General features: G+C 43.8%; 1 protein-coding gene and 1 pseudogene across 1 annotated transcript in view; both read right to left on the bottom strand.

The window, feature by feature from the left end:
- The window catches only part of LOC106540230 (uncharacterized), a 34936-nt gene extending 16536 nt beyond the window's left edge, over positions 1-18400 (bottom strand). The window contains 8 exon segments of the mRNA XM_087708339.1: positions 3128-3545; positions 3548-3775; positions 3778-3929; positions 12758-14032; positions 15556-15682; positions 16351-16430; positions 16850-16961; positions 17895-18400. Of these exon segments, the coding sequence (XP_087564465.1) occupies positions 3128-3545; positions 3548-3775; positions 3778-3929; positions 12758-14032; positions 15556-15682; positions 16351-16430; positions 16850-16961; positions 17895-18302 (2800 nt within the window). The 5' untranslated portion in view covers positions 18303-18400.
- Positions 7073-12315, bottom strand: LOC148047109 (zinc finger protein 202-like; annotated as a pseudogene).
- Positions 18401-19701: the final 1301 nt, after the last annotated feature.

The following is a 19701-nucleotide window of genomic DNA, read 5'->3' on the forward strand; positions in this document are numbered from 1 at the left end:
CTTCTCAAGGATAGCCCCATGTAGGTGCATTACAGTAGTCCAATTGGAAGATGACTGTGGCATGAATGACTCTGATTATTTGCATTCTTGTTTCAGGAAATAGATATAAAAACTGTTAGGACTCATCTCTATTACTAGAGGGTATGAAATCTTCAAAGCCTAAATTTCTCTTTCCCTGCCTCTTACACAAAAAGTAGTAAAGGCAAGCCAATCTTGAGTTTCTTCCTCACCCCATCATCTTCATGGGCTAAGCTAATGTTTATGTAACAGCTGCTGCATAATTCCTTCAAAACCATCCCATGGGACCCTTCAATTCCACTTCCTAAGTGTAGTTTAATGGACCACTGGCCTAAGACCTCTGTTTTCAGGGCAGGGAGAGAGGCATGTCAGAATTTGCATAGTCCTTTCTCCTTTCAGCATCTTCACAGTGCATTTTTTTGGAACACAAAAAGTGTGTTTGGGGGGAGAGAGAATTGACTATTTCTGATCTAAATATCATAGGTATACCAGTTTTACTCACCAACTAGTATTAACATGTCTCTGGCTAGGCTGGGCTCAATGCTTTGTAAATTCACTGCTTTGTGAACATTATTACATTTGACCTCAGAAAGCAAGCTGTCACACAGAATTAATGACATGTGGGCAATAAACCAAAAGTGATGGACAATTCCTTGTAACAGTACTATCATAACTAAGCAGGGGTTCGTTTGGTTAGATACTTAAGACAGGAACAAACATTTGGGCCTCCAAGACAGCAAAAATGTTTTTAAAAATATTAATTTATTTTTTCCTTTTCTTTCGGAAGCTTAAGGCAATGTTTACTTCCACCTTTTTGCTCCCAACAACCACCTCAAAGCAACCCGATAATAGGATCCAACAGACTGAGATTTGAGGTTTAAGGCACAGTTAAACTGTCCTTGATTCAGTTTTAGAGGAAAGCTGCATACAATATTGCGTCTTCAACTTTCACAGTTGCTCAGGGGAACCTTTTCTTCAAGGACTGAGCCAAAATAAGAGCTATGTAGTTGTTTATTGATCACTTAGCATTCTATAACCAAGTTCATTCTAGATTTCTTGACACTTTTTCCACTGTTGTGTGTATTCTTCAAAGAGGAACTTTCCTTTGTTTTCAGATTATCATCAAAGTTCTTTGTATGCGCACATTGCTTTCTGCTGCTGCTTTCTTTCCTTTTCCTACTTCAAGTGCTTATGTTAGGATATTTAACTTAGTAGCTGGAACAGTAAAATGTACAATGGACCAGAACACACAGTTGTAATTGATTGGTTGGACTCCACAGTGAGGCAATCTATATTATGATTGGTTGCTGTGGATGTAAAGGGAGAAGTTTCCCTTCTTTCCTGCTTTTTTCTTCAAGGTGCTCTGTATGCTGTTTAGATTCACCTCATGATGTTACTGCATTCCCGACTATCTTGTCTGCTGTAAATATAAATGTTAAATATATTTATTTATATAAAACTACAAGTTTGTGTCTCTGACTTTATTTGGACACCTGCTGCGCAATTCCTAACAACTTGCACCTGTGCTTTCAGTAAATTATGCTTTGGAATCCTACTAGTTGCAGGAATTGGGTATGTCTAGTTTAATGAAAAAAAGGACTAAGGGAGACATGATAACAGTGTTCCGATATTTGAGGGGCTGCCACAAAGAAGAGGGAATCTAACTATTCTCTAAAGTACCTGAAGGTAGAACAAGAAGCAATGGGTGGAAACTAATCAATGAAAAAAACAACTTAAAACTAAGGAGAAATTTCCTAACAGAATAATTAAGCAGTGGAACGACCTACCTCCAGAAGTTATGGGTACTCCATCACTCGAGGTTTTTAAGAAGAGAGTGGACAAACATTCGTCTGAAATGGTATAAAATTTCCCACTTGAGCAGGGGGTTGGATTAGAGGACCTCCAAGGTCCCTTCCAACTCTTATTCTGGTTCCTTTTCCTCAAACTACAGCCCTTTTTATCTCTCAAACCAGCTTGCTGACACGTTCCCTGGATTTATTTTTGGAAAGCAACAAGTGATGTGATTGCATAATCATGATCATGTCTAACATCTTTGCAGGGATAATTTCTCTTCGCTGCCTCTCTTGCCACCCTCTTTAGCTTGGAGGTCAGGAAGGATAAGGCAATTCTCACCTGGTTAAACTGTTAAAAAGAAACACAGAGCCATGATATAGGTCAAATTCTGTTTCAAAAGTGATTAAGTAAAGACTTTTACTGAAAACAGTCATTTGTTCACATTAATGAACATATATCTAAGATATTTGTTCATTAATGTAAACAAATGACGTTTTTCAGTGAACGTCTTCCCAAATTCCATGCATTGGTATAGAGTCTCTCATATGGTTTTTTGTTTTTATTGAGGGTGGGGGACAGTGGGAGGTTCCTACCGATTTGGACCAGTTTTACCGAACCGGTAGTGGTATGGCTGCCTGGGTTGCTGAAACCGGCAGCAACCCAGGCCTGCCACACCCCTGAACCCATTCCCCAGTCTCTTCTGCCGTTGCTGGCATGTTTCTGCGCATGCACAGAAGTTTTCAGTCAACTGCGCATGTGCAGCAGTGCTCAGGTGCACAAAACACCCTCTCAGCAAACCAGTGGTAAACCAGTTAGGTGGGATTATAAGCATTGCTGATGCTCATTTTATGAGAAGCTGACTGCTACATTTGAAACTCCTTCCACACACCATAAACTTATATGCATTCTCAATCCGTGGATCCTTTTATGGAAAGTCAAGGAACTGCAAACACCAAAGTTAATTCCTTACTACATGCATTTATTTTTCTCCGCATCGTCCCTTCTTTTATGAAGAATAAAGGACATTTTCTGACTGAAGCTCTTCCAACATTCCTCTGCGTTGGCATGATTTCTTTTTCTGTTGTCTGTTTTTTGGGTTGAGTTGTTAACTTTTTTGCACAAACTCTTCGGGTAGAGTAAGATTTGCACTCTTGGAGAGTCTTATGAGAAGCCAAATCAAAACTCTGACCAAAGCCCTTTCCACACTCTGTGTATTTGTAAGCTTTCTCCCCCAGATGGATCTTTTTGTGGGAAGCCAGGAAACTCCTCAACCTGAAACTCTTCCCAAACATCAGACAGATACAGGGTTTCTCGCCCATGTGAAGTCTTTTATGAGAAGTCAGGTTACTACTCCGACTAAAGCTCTTCCCACACTCTGTGCATGAGTACGGATTCTCCCCTGTGTGGATCCTTTTATGAGATGTCAGCTGGCTGCCCAATCTGAAGGTCTTTCCGCACTCTGCACATTTGTATGGTTTCTCCCTGGTGTGGATCCTCTTATGAGATGAAAGTTTGCTGCTTTGTTTGAAGCTCTTTCCGCACTCCACACAAGAATATGGTTTCGCCCCTGTGTGGACCCTTTTATGTAAAGTAAGAGAACTGCTCTTGCTGAAGCTCTTTCCCCAGTCCATACAAGCATATGGTTTCTCTCCCTTGTGGAGCCTTTTGTGGGAAGTAAGGTGACAATTCTGGCTGAAGGTCTTTCCACACTCCATACATGTATACGATTTCCCCACCCCCCATGGATCCTTTTATGCAAAGTAAGTTCACTGCTCCACCTTAAGCTCTTTCCACAGTCCATACATTTATACGGTTTCTCCCCAGTGTGGCTCCTTTTATGTGAAGTAAGTTGGCTGCTCAACTTGAAGCTCTTTCTACACTCCAGGCATTTATAAGGTTTCTCCCCCATGTGCAGCCTTTTGTGGGAAATCAGGGAACTGCTGTCACTGAAGCTCTTGCCACAGAAGTCAAGTTACTGCTCCGATTAAAACTCTTTCCACATTTATAGGGCTTTTCCCCTGAATGAATCTTTTCATGGGATCTTTGGTTACTATGATTGCTGAAATACCCACACTGCATGCACTTGTAAGGTTTTTCCACTGTGTGGATTTGCTGGTGTAAAGGAAGAGAAAAAGTTTGCCATTTCATGCTTTCTCCATCTGTGCTGATCGTTTCCTGCATCGGGTCCATACTGTTTATCTGTCAGTGTTGTCACCTCTGGAAGGCAATTCCCTATTTTCTTTTCCAAGTGATCCTCTCGGGTGAGGAACTCATGGATTTCAGCACACCAAGAAGTGGACAATTTCTTCTCCAGATCTGCAGAGTGGTTTTCTTCCAATACTTCTGATTTGCTGTTTGATTTCTGATTTTCACTTGTCTCTTTTTCCACTTTGTGTTGGATTGTCTGAGATGATTCCAGGTTCCTGGTCATTCTCATTTTCCTGCTTAAATGCCTCTACAGAAAAAAAAAAGAAAAGAAAGTAGAAATCTTTTTTTAATTTAGAACCCGAGGAAAGCAACAAGGATCAATTCCTATCAATTGATTGTCAATTCTGTTCTGCTTTTTCTCTACACGCTTTGTCATACATAACAACATTACATTGGTTATGCTTAACCCATAACCACAGACCTGTGGTCATAGTAACTGCAAAATGTTTTCCGAACTGTTCGGAACACCCCTACTTTTAGAAATGGACCATTTCGGTTACTTTCCACCAGTAAGAGTGTATGTTATTGCGTCAGTTATTTGGTGTTATCTGTAGCAGTATTTGAATTTGAGTTTCGGGCATTTTGACCGCAGATCTTTGCTAACATATTTCTTTTTATAATGTCGGGGCCAGGTTTTCCACCAAAAAGCGTGCGATTTGGTGATCCAAACTTCGAATAAACTGTTCTAAAATAGTATGGAGAAGTAGAGAGTGATCTGAGTGAAGTGGAATCAGATTGTGATGAAAATTTTGTAATGGACAGTGAGGACCCCCCCCCCCCTCTTTCTTACATCAGCAATGGTGAAGCTCCCAATGAAATTGATGTCCAGGTACAACCTACGTTGTGCAATAATTTATACGGCAAGAACAAATTCAAATGGTCTTCTGCACCTTTTGGAAGCTATAGATCCAGAACCGCTGGTCACAATATTGTTGTGCAATTACCTGGACTATGGCCAGCAGCTAAAAATCTTAGTAATTCACCAACTCCCCTAGAAATTTGGAAATTATTATTTTCTAAAGAAATTATTAGTGTCATCATTCAGTGGACCAATGTAAAAATTAGAGAAGAAAGATTGAAGTTCAAGGATGAAGAAACAAAAAGTGACCTGCACGATGTGGATTTGATATTTTTTAGTTTACTGCTCTATACGGCAATGTTTACATCCAACCATGAAAACACTGAATGTCTTTTTTGCTACTGAGGTCATTATGACCTCAGGTCTGTAATAGTATAGCTGAAATAGTACGTCTGTGGTTAAGGGTTAAATCTCACAAGTGATTTCTTTGCTTGGTCATTTCATGCTGATTTCATGAAGCAGAGATTCACTGGGTTTTTTTCCCCCTTACGAAGGCAAAGGCAAAATAATGAACTGAGAAGAACAAGAAAACAATTCTAACAAAAGTCAGAGATAAATGTCAACTTTCAAAATGACTCTAGCTGAGGAATTTTTGTTTTGGTTTCTCAGTTGATGGGGGGAGGATAGAGGAATGCTATTCTACCAGATGCTAGACATAACACAGGCAGAGGCTGGGAGAGCCAAGGTCATCTCAGCAAGTGCTGAGTAAGAAAGGAGGGGAGTGCCTGAGCAGCTTGCCATTTATCCAGTTGGGCAAAGTGATCTGAGACACGTGGGGGGAGGGAATCGTTTCCTCTTTTAATTATATAGCCAACACTCCAGAAGATAGGCTTAAGATACAGAAGGATCTTGACAGACTTGAACGTTGGACACTATCTAACAAAATGAAATTCAATGGTGAAAAAAGTAAGGTTCTACATTTAGGCAAGAAAAACAAAATGCACAGGTACAGTATAGATGGTACCTTGCTCAACAGTAGTAACTGTGAAAGGGATCTTGGAGTCCTAGTGGACAACCATTTAAATATGAGTCAGCACGGCACTATGCAACAGCTGCCAAAAAAGCCAACACAGTTCTAGGCTGCATAAACAGAGGGATAGAATCAAGATCACATGAAGTGTTGATACCACTTTATAATGCTTTGGTAAGGCCATACTTGGAATACTGCATCTAGTTTTGGTTGCCACAATGTAAAAAAGATGTGGAGACTCTAGAAAGAGTGCAGAGAAGATAAACAAAGATGATTAAGGGACTGGGGGCTAAAAACATATAAACGGTTGCAGGAACTGAGTATGTCTAGTCTGATGAAAAAAAGGGATGACATGATAGCCGGTGTTCCAATATTTGAGGGTCTGCCACAAAGAAGAGGGAGTCAAGCTATTCTCCAAAGCACCCGAGGGCAGGAGAGGAAGCAATGGGTGGAAACTAACCAAGAAGAGAAACAACCCAGAATTAAGGAGAAATTTCCTGACAGTTAGAACAATCAATCAGTGGAACAGCTTGCCTCCAGAAGTTGAGAATGCTCCAACACTGGAAGTTTTTAAGAAGAGATTGGATAACCATTTGTCTGAAATAGTGTAGGGTTTCCTGCCTAAGCAGGGGATTGGATTAGAAGACCTCCAAGGTCCTTTCCAATGCTGTTGTTCTCTTCTAGGGTAGGTGTGGCCAGGGTGGGCATGGTCAGCTCAATGTCACTCAGGCACAGGCACCTGTGGTGGCCTGTGCTGGAGGGATCCATTTTCGGCTACCACAGCCTCCTCCAGTACTCTGCCAGCGAAAATGGGAGCTTAGGAGGTGTCCGTGTGGCCCTTCTGAGCTCTGTTCTTGGCTGCCATGGCCTCCTACAGCATGCCACTAGGTTGTAGATCAGTGCCCAGTCACCGTGGGCTGGGCCAAGGCACTGTGGGCCCATCCTTTGCTGTTTCCAGTGTGGCCCCATGGGCCAGATGTAAGCGGATGCGGCCCACAGGCCTTGAGTTTGACACCCCTAACCAGAAGGTCCCTTCCAACTCTGTTAATCTATTAAAACTTCTCTTTTAAAGTAGCACAGCCTGAAAAAATCATCAAGGAGACTCTCAAGGAATGATCCCACCTTAGATCTCAGTAGGGAATTAAGTGTTCTCTCATCTTTCCTGGATCTCCAGAAGGGCAGATCTCCACCTTGTTCCCACCAGGAGTCAGACTCTGCTTTGGCTAATTCTTGGAAGAAAGAAATAGGTTGATTACTTCACAGTACAAAAGGCCTTTGACAGAATTCAGAAGTGAAGACAAACTCTTACTGAGAGAAGCCACGTTCTTAGGATTCTCCAGCATGACTTCTCCATGAAGGTTTTTTTGCTTGGAATCCAACAGAGCCCATTCCTCCTCAGAAAAATACATGGCCACCTCCTTGAAGGACACCGGCATCTGAAAGACGGACAACATTGTTGATTAACTGGGAAACTTTAGAAAGTTTTGAAGGATCTTTTCCTTGAGTTACACAAGTAGTCCTCGGCTCACAACCATTCATTCAATGATTCTTTGAAGTTATGACGACAGTGAAAAAAAGGGACTTAGAACCGTTTTTCACACTTACCATTGCAGCATTCCCATGGTCAAAATTTCCTGACAGTTAGAACAATTAATCAGCAGAATGGTTTGCTTCCTGAAGTTGTGGTGCTCCACATGGGAGGCTTTTCTTAAAAGACTGGAGCTTGGACAACCACTTGTCTGAAATGGTATAGCATTTCCTGCTTGAGCAGGGGTTGAACTAGAAGACCTCCAAGGTCCCATCCAGTTTTGTTCTTCTGTTAATAGCAATAGCAAGAGTGCTTAGACTTATATATTGCTTTACAGGCCTCTCTAAGAGGTTTAGAGTCAGCATATTGTTCCCAACAATCTTGGTCCTCATTTTACCAACCAAGGAAGAATGGAAAACTGAGTCAACCTTGAGCCGTGAGAATCAAATTGTTGGCAGTTGGCAGAATTAATCTGCAGTGCTGCATTCTAACCATGGGCCTGTTTAAAGACTGTGATCTTTAAAATCTACCTTTCAGAGGTGGGTTGCTCTCGGTTCGGCCCAGAATGGGTGAACCAGCAGTGGTGGTGGTGGGAGGCTCCGCCCACCCACCCAGACACTTCTGCGCAAACACAGAAGCATTGTGCGTGCTTGTACGGGTGCTAGCACAAGCAAACCGGTAGTCCCGGGATTTGCAATCCACATCTGCTACCTTTGTAGCATTATGGATTCAGTTGGTTTTTAGGATGCCCAGCAAGCTAAATCACAGTTATCTCTGCTTCATTTATACTCATAATCCTCGTGCCCCTTAACTGGTAATAGCTCCAAATGCAATCACACCGGAGGTGGGTTCCTACCAGTTCGCAGCTATTCGGTAGAACCGGTTCGTCAAATCTACCGAACCGGTTAGAAGAGGTTCCACCAGTGGACCCAGAAAGCAGGCCACACCTAGAAGAAGAGGTTCAAAAGTTTTTTGAAACCCACCACTGAATCACACATCACATGTGTCCAGTGGTGGGATTCACATAATTTAACAACTGATTCGCCAAGGGTCAGGTTGGCCCATCCCTGTCCTCCAGATCTGCCGCACATGCGGGACGAGCCTCCCACAACAGCCAACCTGACCCTGAGCAAACCAGTTGTTAAATTCTCCCCCCACCCCCGCTATCAAAGTGGATCCTGAGCGCTGTGCTGCAATGGAGAAATGGGCAATGGAGCGACCAGCACGAGGGCAGGAGGAGAAGCAGGAAGAAGAAAAAGAGAAAGCAGCCTTCTCTTTCTCTTGAACCTTTCTCTTTCCCTTTCTCTTGCGCTGGCTGCTCCATTGCCTATTTCTCCATTGCAGTCCAGCGCCCAGAATCCACTTTGATAGCTGCTGCTGCTGGTGGTACCGTATTTTTCGGAGTATAAGATGCACCTTTTCCCCTCAAAAAAAGAGGCTGAAAATGTGGGTGTGTCTTATACACTGAATACAGCATTTTTTGTCTCCTGAAACCCAGCCACCTTCACCAAAATGGCCATGCATAGCTTGTAGGAAGCTTTCAGAGAGCTCCTGGGGGCTGGGGAGAGCGGAAATGAGCAAAAAACATGCCGTTTTTTTGTTCAATTTTGCCCCCCCCCCCCAGCCTCAAGGAGCACTCTATAAGCTTCCTAATGCCTTTTTTTTGACAAACAACGGGCCCGTTTTTGCAAAAGACAGGCTGGTTTTTTTAGGAGGTTTGCAGAGTGCAAAAACCTTTTTTTTTTTAATTTGCCTCTTCAAAACCTTGGTGCATCTTCTATTCTGAAAAATACGGTAATTTAACAACTGGTTTGCCCAAACTGGTGCAAACCAGCTGAATCCCACCACTGCTTCCTATTTCAGTTGCTTCAATGGGATTATTATTTCTTGCGTTCTTCACTGAGCTAGAGGTCCCCAAAGGTTGACGGCATGTATTATTTGCTAAGCCTTCTCCTACCTGAACTGCAAGCGGAGTTGCTGTTTCTTTTTCACCAGGAAAAGAAGAAATTTCAAGAAGTACCACCAACATCGTACTCTCCTCTGTGAGGAATATAAAGGGGGGTGGAAGCAGAGGGTTTTTTTAAATGTTGTTAATAATTTATCACATAGAACCCAACTAGATTGCAGCATGGCAGCTCGAGTGGCTTGAATCAAGATCACGTGAAGTGTTAATACCACTTGGTAAGGCCACACTTGGAATGCTGCATTCAGTTTTGGTCACCACGATGTAGAAAAGATGTGAAGACTCTAGTCTAGAAAGAGTGCAGAGAAGAGCAACAAAGATGGTTAGGGGACTGAAGACTAAAACATATGATGAACGGTTGCAGGAACTGGGTATGTCTAGTTTAAGAGAAAAAAGGACTAAGGGAGACATGATAGCAGTGTTCCAATATCTCAGGGGTTGCCACAAAGAAGAGGGAGTCAAGCTATCTTCCAAGGCCCCTGAGGCTAGAACAAGAAGCAATGGGTGGAAACTAATCAAGGAGAGAAGCAACTTAGAACTGAGAAGAAATTTCCTGACAGTTAGAACAAGTAATCAGTGGAACAGCTTGCCTCCAGAAGTTGTGAATGTCCCAACACTAGAAGTCTTTAAGAAGATGTTGGATAGCCATTTGTCTGAAAAGATATAGGCAGGGGGTTGGACTAGAAGACCTCCAAGGTCCCTTCCAACTCTGCTATTGTATTGTATTGTATTGTATTGTATTGTATTGTATTGTATTGTATTGTATTGTATTGTATTGTATTGTATTGTATTGTATTGTATTGTATTGTATTGTATTGTATTGTATTGTATTGTATTGTATTGTATTGAGTGGTTGGGAAGCTGAGCCAGAGGTTAGTAAGCCTGTGTTTGAGACCCGAGTTGTTGGAGCAGAGTTGAGTTCTTGACCTTCACTCTAGCTCTGCGATGTGAAAGGAGCCCCCAACTGGGCGTCCCTAGGGCAATGATGATGTTACTAGCTAATCCTTTCAATCAGTGGTGGGATTCAATTTTTTTTACTACCAGTTCTGTGGGCATGGCTTGGTGGGCATGGCAGGGAAAGGATACTGTAAAATCTCCATTCCCTCCCCACTCCAGGGGAAGGTTACTGCAAACAACCCATTCCCTCCCAATCACTGGGACTTGGGAGGCAGAGAATAGATGGGACAGAGCCAGTCAGAGGTGATTTTTACCGGTTCTCTGAACTACTCAAAATTTCTGCTACCAGTTCTCCAGAACTGATCAGAACCTGCTGAATACTACCTCTGTAGCTAATCCTTTCAACCAGGAAATGCCTTGTTGCTTCCCCCTGCAAACAGAGGGTGGTGGTGGTGGTGATCTAGATTCAAGCTAATATTGCAAAACCAGAAAATGAAGGGGAGAGAAAAAGCCAGAACTGGAATTCACTGGGACAGAAAAGAGAATGTCTCCTTATCTGGTGAGATGACAGGAGATGGATTCTCCTTAACAATCTCTCCAAAAAGTGTCAGCTGAGGAAAATCTGATGGATCTCTCTTTGGCTTGGGACCTGGAGGATCTTCTTTGATGGACCTTCCCTGCATGTGAACATTGTGGAAAAAGCAAAGAAGCATTAGTATGCTGAAACATAGAAATAGAGTCTCACAACCATCCAGGGATGGAGAAAATTTGGACTTTCGTATTGTCTTGGGAAAAATAAGGATGAGGTAATGAGTCCTCCCCAAATTAGGATTGTTGGAAGAAATGTCCATCTGGATTCAGTTCTAAGTGGAGAAAAAGACACTGGAAACATTATGGTTGTTTGGAAAGATGGTTTAATGCTGGACATTTCTTGGAGCTCCTGGGTGTAAAGGGGATCACATGCCTTGAAGATCTTGAAGAAAAAAGGGCAGAGATGCTGAAATCCCCTGGGTTTTATGCCCTCTCTGAGCTTCGAACTTCCTGGGGCACAGGAAGAGTATCCTGATTGGTTGCTGTCAGAGGTCATATCTAGCTTGATAGGTTGTCTATGTGCTAAGTTTGATTGAAACCTGGTGGGTGGTGCAATGAAATGGCTCTGCCTAAAGGGGGAAGATCTTCGTTATGTAGAATAGACTGGCTCAGGCCTTAATGGCCCATTGACAAAGGTGGAGGGGGGCTATTAAGAGTGAGTTTGTTTCCTGCCTAAAAACATGTTTCTCTATTTCTCATCCAGGGAAATATAATATTCTGCCTTTTTAATACTTTCCAGGATATTTTATTCTTCTAGGAGAGGGGTGGGTGCTAAGTTCCTACAGGATATTGAGCAAAACTGGTTAGGGAGGTAATAATGTTTTTCTCACCTGATGCATTTGGTCCACTGCCTAGCTCAGGAGGAAGCCTTCTGCCAAGGCCACAGCATGGGAACTGGTCTCCACTCCACATTCTCTCACCCAGTTCGCCATCTCCAGGGGAAGGACAGCCAGGAAATGCTCGAGGACCACCAAATCCAGCATCTGAGTCTTTGTGTTTCTTTCCAGTTGCAGCCACTCGAGGCAAAGGTGGTGGAGACAGCCGCAAAGTTCTCGGGGTCCTTGGATCTCCTGGTAGAAGAACCCCCTGAACTTCTGGTGCTGGATCTTCCAAGGGAGGGTTCCTTCTTCCAGGATCTTCTGGGTGAACTCCTCCTGGCTCTCAACTCCTTTCCCAGAAGCGTCCTTTGCTTCCCACTTCTCTCGGGGCTGCCCCGGAGATCCCAAGACTTTGAAGGAACATTGTGGATCTCCAGTGCTCTTTTCTCTGTGAAGTAGCCGGTGAGTCTGCATCATGGCTCTTTTCGGAGAGGAGGGAACTTTCCCTTTGCTGTCTCCTACAAGGAAAACCTCAAAGTTGGTCTGTTACTCCTCCTTCTGCTGCACTCTGTTGCAACTTGGCCAAAGGGGAGTCCCCCACTTGGGTCAGGATCTTTATCCCCAAAGAGGACAGTCAGAGCCCTTCCCAGTTCCTCAAGGGTTCCTTATCCCTTTGCAGATATTCCAAGATTGGTCTCTCCTGCAGACACCCCCTCCCTGACTCTCCCAAAACTGAGCAAACAAACTTGTCCCCCTCCCAAGTCAAATAAGCCTCGGTCCTTTTGTTCTGTAGGAAATGTAATAAAGAGAGCCCCAGAACAAATAACATTTTATAAATCATAAAACACCAATAGGATAAGATTACGAATTTGGAAGTGGTCCAATAGATCATAGTAGTATAATAGTATATACTATCCTATAAGACTCCAGAATAGATCACCGAAGAAATAATGATTGACTCACTTCAGGCAGTAATTATTTTTATTGATGATTACATTTATACCATGCCTTTCTATTTCTATAACCACTCAAGACAGCTTACAAAAAACATAAAGACAAGATGATGCAGAACACTGCTAATACTTTTATGGGTTTTCCTTGATACTTTTATGGGACAGAAGGTAACAGCTCTGAGTAAAGTTTTTCCCACATTCCACACATTTATGAGGTTTCCCCCCGTGCTGGATATTTCTATGGTAAGAAAGGTGACTGCTCCGGCTGAAGCTCTTTCCACACTCCAGACATTTGTAAGGTTTTTCCCCCGTGTGGATCCTTTTATGGTAGGTGAGGTAACAGCTTTGAGTAAAGCTCTTTCCGCACTCAAGACATTTAAACGGCTTCTCTCCTGGGTGGATGTTTTTATGGGAAGATAGGTGACTGCTTCTAATGAAACTCTTCCCGCACTCCAAGCATTTGTAGGGTTTCTCCCCCGTGTGGATCCTTTTGTGGATCGTGAGATCTGTGCTGCCCCTGAAAGTCTTCCCGCATTCTGTGCACTTTAAAGACTTCTCCCCCGTGTGGATCCTTCGATGGGCCTGAAAGGCACTGCGTTCTCTGAAGCACCTTCCACAGTCCGTGCAACTGTATGGTTTCTCCCCTGTGTGGATCCTCATGTGGTTAGGCAGGTGACTGCTCCACCTGAAAGTTTTTCCACACTCCACGCACATGTATGGCTTCTCCCCGGTGTGGATTCTCATGTGGCAAGTGAGGTGGCCCCTTTGAATGAAGCTCTTTCCACACTCCATGCATTTGAAGGGTTTCTCGCCCGTGTGGATCCTTTTATGCAGGTTCAGGTTGCTGCTCATTGTAAAACTCTTTCCGCACTCCGTACATTTGAAGGGTTTCTCACCCGTGTGGACCCTTTTGTGAGAGGTAAGGTCGGTATTGCGTCGAAAGCTTTTTCCACACTCAGTGCATTGGTACGGCTTTTCCCCCGTGTGGATCCTTTTATGGGAAGTGAGGGAACTGGAATGGCTAAAAGTTTTTCCACACTCCGTGCATTGATATGGTTTGTTTCCGGTGGAGATGCTCTGATATAACGTCAGAGGGGAGTTCTCGTAGTAATTCTTTACACGGTCTCTACGTTCACAAGCTTTTGCTTTTGGATGGATCCGGCAATCTTTGTTTCTATCAGGTTTATCTTTGAATTGTTCTCCATACCCTGAATTCTCTCCCTTTTTCTTTCCCTTCTGATTTTTTGGAATCTGGAAGTCCTGTATTTCCATATTTAAAGTACTTGAGAATGTCTCACCCTGATTGCTTGGCTGGTTGTCATCTTGTTCTGGTCTCCACATATTTTGAAACATCTCTTCTTGTCCTTCATTCTTAACTGTTTGCAATGGAAACATCCTTGCCTTCTCATTATTCTTATTCTCTTGCCCATCACCTGCATTGGGTAAAAAATAAAAGTACAGGTAGTTCTCAACTAATGACCACAAGTGAGCCCAACATTTCTGTTGCTAAGTGATACACTTGTTAAATGACTTTTGCCCCATTTTACGACCTTTCTTGACACCATCGTTAAGTGAATCACTGTAGTTGCTAAGTCAGTAACACGGTTGTTAAGTGAATCTGGCTTCCCCATTGACTTTGCTTGCTGGAAGGTCGCAAAAGGAGATCACATGTCCCGGGATACTGCAAGAGTCATAAATATGAACCAATTGCCAAGCATCTGAATTTTGATCACATGATCATGGGGAAAGCAATGGGCATAAGTGTGAAAAACTCACTTTTTTTAGTGCTCTTGTAACTTTGAACAGTCATTAAATGAATGATTGTAAATTGAGGACTGCCTGTACAGAGCAAAAAACAGCCATCCAAACAATCTACAGGTAGTCCTTGACTTACAACCGTTTGATTACTGAGCGTTTAAAGTTACAACCGCATGAAAAATGTGACTTATGACCATCTTTCACAGTTATGACCTTTGCAGCATCCCCATGGTCATGTGATCCTGGAATACTGCAACCATCATAAATATGAACCAATTGCCAATCATCTGAATTTTGATCCCATGGTCATGGGGATGCTGCAAAAGTCATGTTTAGAAACAGTCATAGGTCACGTTTTTCAGGGCCATTGTAACTTTGAATGGTCACTAAACCTGTAAGCTGGTTGTTAAGTGAATCTGGCTCCTCCATTGACTTTGTTTGTCAGAAGGTCGCAAAACCTGATCATCTGATCCCAGGACAATAGCAATAGCAATAGCAGTTAGACTTATATACTGCTTAATAGGGCTTTCAGCCCTCTCTAAGAGGTTTACAGAGTTAACATATTGCCCCCACAGTCTGGGTCCTCATTTTACCCACCTTGGAAGGATGGAAGGCTGAGTCAACCTTGAGCCAGTGAGATTTGAACTGCTGAACTACAGCTAACAGTCAACTGAAGTGGCTGCAGTACTGCACTCTAACCACTGCGCCACCTTCATAAATACGAACCAGTGGTGGGTTCCGGATCTGCCTTCAACCTGTCCGCAAGCCTCTGCGACGCTCCAGCTGCTCGGCGGAGCGTTGCGCAGGCGCTGTATGTGACATGCGCGTGCGCTGAAGTGCCAAAGGCTCAAAGGACAGGTAAGGAGCTCGGGCGGGTGCGCTCTCTGGAGCACCGTACTGGAACGGTACCCGGTGCTCCGGGCAGGCTCCGGTACACCCATACCGGGGCATACCGCCTGCAACCCACCACTGGTACAAACCAATTATGAAGCATTCACATTTTGATCATGTGACCATGGGGATGCCGCAACCATTGTAATGGTGAAAAATTGTCATCGGTCACTTTTTTCAATGCAGTTGTAACTATGACTGGTCAGTAAATGAACTGTTGTAAGTTGAGAACTGACTACCTATATCGAGAGAGAGAGAGAGAGAGAGATAGAAACATGTACAAATCAGAATAAATCAAGGCCCTTACCTAGAGAAGCCACATTTCTTGAATTCTCCTGCATGACCTCACCATGCAAAGCTTTTTGATGGGTGTCCAATAAAGCCCACTCTTCTTCGGTAAAAAGGACAGCTATGTCTTGGAAGGACACGCTACCCTGAAAGAAAGAGAATGTTCCCAGGATGTTATTGCAAGCTGTCTATCTTAAGTCTATCTATCTTAAGTATCTTAAAAAGAACAGGTGTTTTACTTGAAGATTCAAACAATGTGAAAGAAAATGGACAGATTTCAGACCGACCATACATTGTGGGCCAAAGTTTTATAATGTGAATGATTCAATGAGAGTATCTGTCATCCATTTCAGTTAAGTTAGATAGCAAAGAAAGACTCCTGGTTATGGTTACGGTCCCATCAGAGCCCTGTTTGGAAGAGGAGGAGGAAGAACTGGGACCGTCCGACAAAGATCGCACCTTTGGCATGTTTGGAGAGGCCAGGAGCTGAAGACAGTGCTGCCCCAGCCCCGTCAGGCATTGAGGGAGGTGGTTGTCCAGACAGAGAGCTGTCTGCCTTCACAGACTCAGGGGAGAATCAGCTTCTGACAGGCAGTGGTGCCCATAAGCAGCTGATCCCCCTATGATGAGGAACAGCTGCCTCCTTCACTGATCCAAGGACAGGGAGAGCAGAGGATAGTCAAGATCAGAGAAGGAAAAAATAGCAAACCCTAAAACATTGAAAAAAAATGGGGGAGCATGATGTGCGTACAGTCACAAAACAAAAGATCTACAAAGGTTTTTTTTCTGCATCTTTTCTAGGTTCTCCACTTACCAGAACTACAGGAATAGATGCTGGTTTTGCTTTATCAAAAGGATCTGATTCTGCAAACACGGGGGATGTTGTTTTTCTCCCTGTGAGAAAGGCAAAATTAGGGGAAGCAGGCTTTTTGAAAGGCCTGCTTCCTTAATGACATCCAGAAAGGGGGAGAAGGAGGAAGAGGAGGAGGAAGGAGGAGGAGGAGAAGGAGGAAGGGAAGGAAGGGGGGAGGAGAAAAGAAGCAGAAGCAGAAGAAGCAGAAGAAGAAAGAAGGAGAAGGAGGAGGAGAAGAGAAGGACAGGGAGGAGAAGGAGGGAAGGAGGAGAAAAGCAGCAGCAGAAGAAGAAAGGAGGAAGAGAAAAGCAGCAGCAGCAGAAGCAGCAGAAGGAGAAACAAGGAGGAGGGGGAAAAGAAATAGGAGGAGGAGGAGGGTGGGGAGGAGGAGGAGAGGAGGAAGATTATTACTGAAATCTCTCAAAGGAATTTACAGTTCTTGGACAGAATCTTATCATACCTGTTAAGAAATTCTGACTTGGATATTCTGAGGAAATTTTGTTGAAGATTAGCTCCTGAGATGGATGTTCTCTTGCCTTGAGGCTTTCAGAGGTCACTCTCACAAAGGTTCCCTGGGCAAGACATACCATACAAGAAGAGGAGTTAAGGATACTCATATTAGCGGATTCTTATCCTTTGCTTCCAACTTCACAGCCCCAAATTTCCATCAGTGGGTCCATAAAAACGTGATACCGCAAAGGTTCGCTTCAAATATGGCCTCTGAAAGTGACAATGGATTAACTTGCCTGCAGATGTTGCCATCATGTTTATAATTCCAGAAAGCTCCAGCAGCAAAACATCTAAATATTGAAGAATTGTCTTGAATTGAATTGAATTTGAATTTGAATGGATTTGTATGCCGCCCAATCCCGAAGGACTCCGGGCGGCTCACATAAAAACAGTTAAAAATACTAGAAAATTTAAAATACAAACAAAGAGGTTAAAAGAACACAACATATATTCAGTTCTTAGTGGGGCTGGAACTCAATCGAGGATCAACAGCCCCAGGCCTGCCGGAACAGCCAGGTCTTAGTAGACTTTCGGAAGACTGAGAGAGTGGGGAGGGTCCCGATCTCAGGGGGTAGATCGTTCCATAGGGCTGGGGCAGCTACAGAGAAGGCTCTCTCCCGAGGGGCCAGTTGACATTGTGTAGTCGACGGCACCCGGAGAAGGCCCACCCTGTGAGATCTTATCGGACGCTGGGAGGTATGTGGCAGGAGGCGGTCACGGAGATATCCAGGTTCTAAGCCATGTAGGGCTTTAAAGGTAATAACCAGCACCTTGAAGCGTGTTCGGAAACCAATAGGGAGCCAGTGCAGCTCGTGGAGGATAGGTGACACATGGGTGTACCTCGGTACACCCAGTATCGCTCACGCGGCTGCATTCTGAACCAACTGTAGTCTCTGAACACTTTTCAGGGGCAGCCCCATGTAGAGTGCGTTGCAGTAGTCGAGTCTTGAGGTGTTACTATCCATCTGGAACTATCAGGATAGAAAACTTCTCACCTGCAATTTCTCCTGCTTTGGTTCCTCTCGGTGGTTCAGGAGGAAGCCCTCTGCCAAGGCCACTGCCTGGGAACTGGTCTCTGGGTCACACTCCTGGACCCAGCTCTTCATTTCCAGGGGCAGGATGGCCAGGAACTGCTCCAGGATCACCAGGTCCAGCATCTCTGCTTTGGTGATCCTTTCTGGTTTCAGCCACCGAGCGCAAAGCAGGTGGAGCTGGCTGCAAAGCTCTCGGGGTCCCTTGGCCTCCTCATATCGGAAGGCTCTGAAACATTGGCACTGAGCGTGCAAATCGACCGCTTCTTCCTCTAGGTTCTTTGGTCCGATTTTTTCTCCAGTGGTCTCAGGGCGAGGAACTTGTCGATGTCCTTCCTCTGCTGGGTATTCTTCATGCATTTTTCTTTGCATTTTCTAACAAAAAACAAATGGGATTAGCTTTTTCCTGATCTCCAAAGTTATCTTCCTTGGTAGGATATCAACTGCATGAAGAGATTCTGGAAAAATCTCACCCCTCCTTACATATGATACTTTTGCAGGGTGGATAAAAATTGATGATTATTTATTTATTTTTTAAAAAAATGGATTTTTTAAATGAAATTTATTTTATTAATTTATTTTAATCAAATGCTTTTGGAGTAGAAATCTATTTAAAGATAGTGTTCTATTTAAGATACATTAATAATTTAGTTTATTCAGCATGAAATGGAGCTTAGTTATGTGGCATGAGGCTGTATATGCTGCAATATTGGGACTGTTGGTGAGTCAACAGCGGGTCAGAGGAGGAGCCGCTGCGGGACAAAGGATGACAGTTGCTGGTATAGGGCCTCCTACTTGAGGAGGGGGGTTGAACTAGAAGAGCTCCAAGGTGCCTTCCAGGTTCCACCACAAAACCGCGGTAGACTAAAGCGCGCTTGACGAAAGCGTGTACGTGACATCATCACAGTGCGACGAAAACAGCACGCTGTGAGCGGTAAACTTAAAATTAACGCGTAAATCTAAACCTAACCCCCCCAAACCTAACCCTAAACCTAACCCTAAGCCTAACCCTTAACCTAACCCTAAACCTAACCCTAACCCTAACCCTAACCCTTAACCTAACGCTAAACCTAATGCTAACCCTTAACCTAACCCTAAACCTAACCCTAACGCTTAACGTAACCCTAACCCTAACCCTTAACCTAACCCTAACCCTAACCCTAACCCTAACCCTTACCTTTATGTGAATCGGCTTGCTTTAAAAGCGCTTTTTAAAGCACCCTTTTTTCTCCGCGGTCGTATTTGTCGCACTGCTGATGACGTCAGGTACGCGCTTTAATCGGGCGCGCTTTAGTGGACCGCGGTTTTGATGGGTCACGGCCTTCCAACTCTGTTATTCTGTATTCTGTAGGGGTAGGGGTCCTTGGGGTTCTCTGAGTTTGCTTGTTTCCTTGAAAAGGTTTCATTATCCAAACTAGGTAACATCATCACCGGTACTGGTAGCACTGATGATGTTACCTAGTTTGGGTAATGAAACATCTGCAAGAAAACAAGCAAGATCAGAAAGCACCAAGGACCCCTCATGTCAACCCTGAACTACAAATATTCTCTGTTATTAGATAATAAACTGTTGAAATTGAAGAAACCTGAAAACCCAAACCTTGTTAAGAACTTCTCCCACCTTTTGATTCTTTGGGAAGAATCCGTGTAAGATGAGAGTTTGCGGGCATGATCCCACCCAAACTTGAAGCATCTCTTATTTCTCTGCTGGAAGAGGACTTCAATGAGAGGAGAAGGCCCTGGATTTAATCCAGCCATATCTTTTTCATCC

The sequence above is a fragment of the Thamnophis sirtalis genome, unplaced genomic scaffold (assembly GCF_051295495.1).
Source record: "Thamnophis sirtalis isolate CommonGarterSnake01/CBP01778 unplaced genomic scaffold, rThaSir2_p1.2 scaffold_3, whole genome shotgun sequence".
Lineage (NCBI taxonomy): Eukaryota > Metazoa > Chordata > Lepidosauria > Squamata > Natricidae > Thamnophis > Thamnophis sirtalis.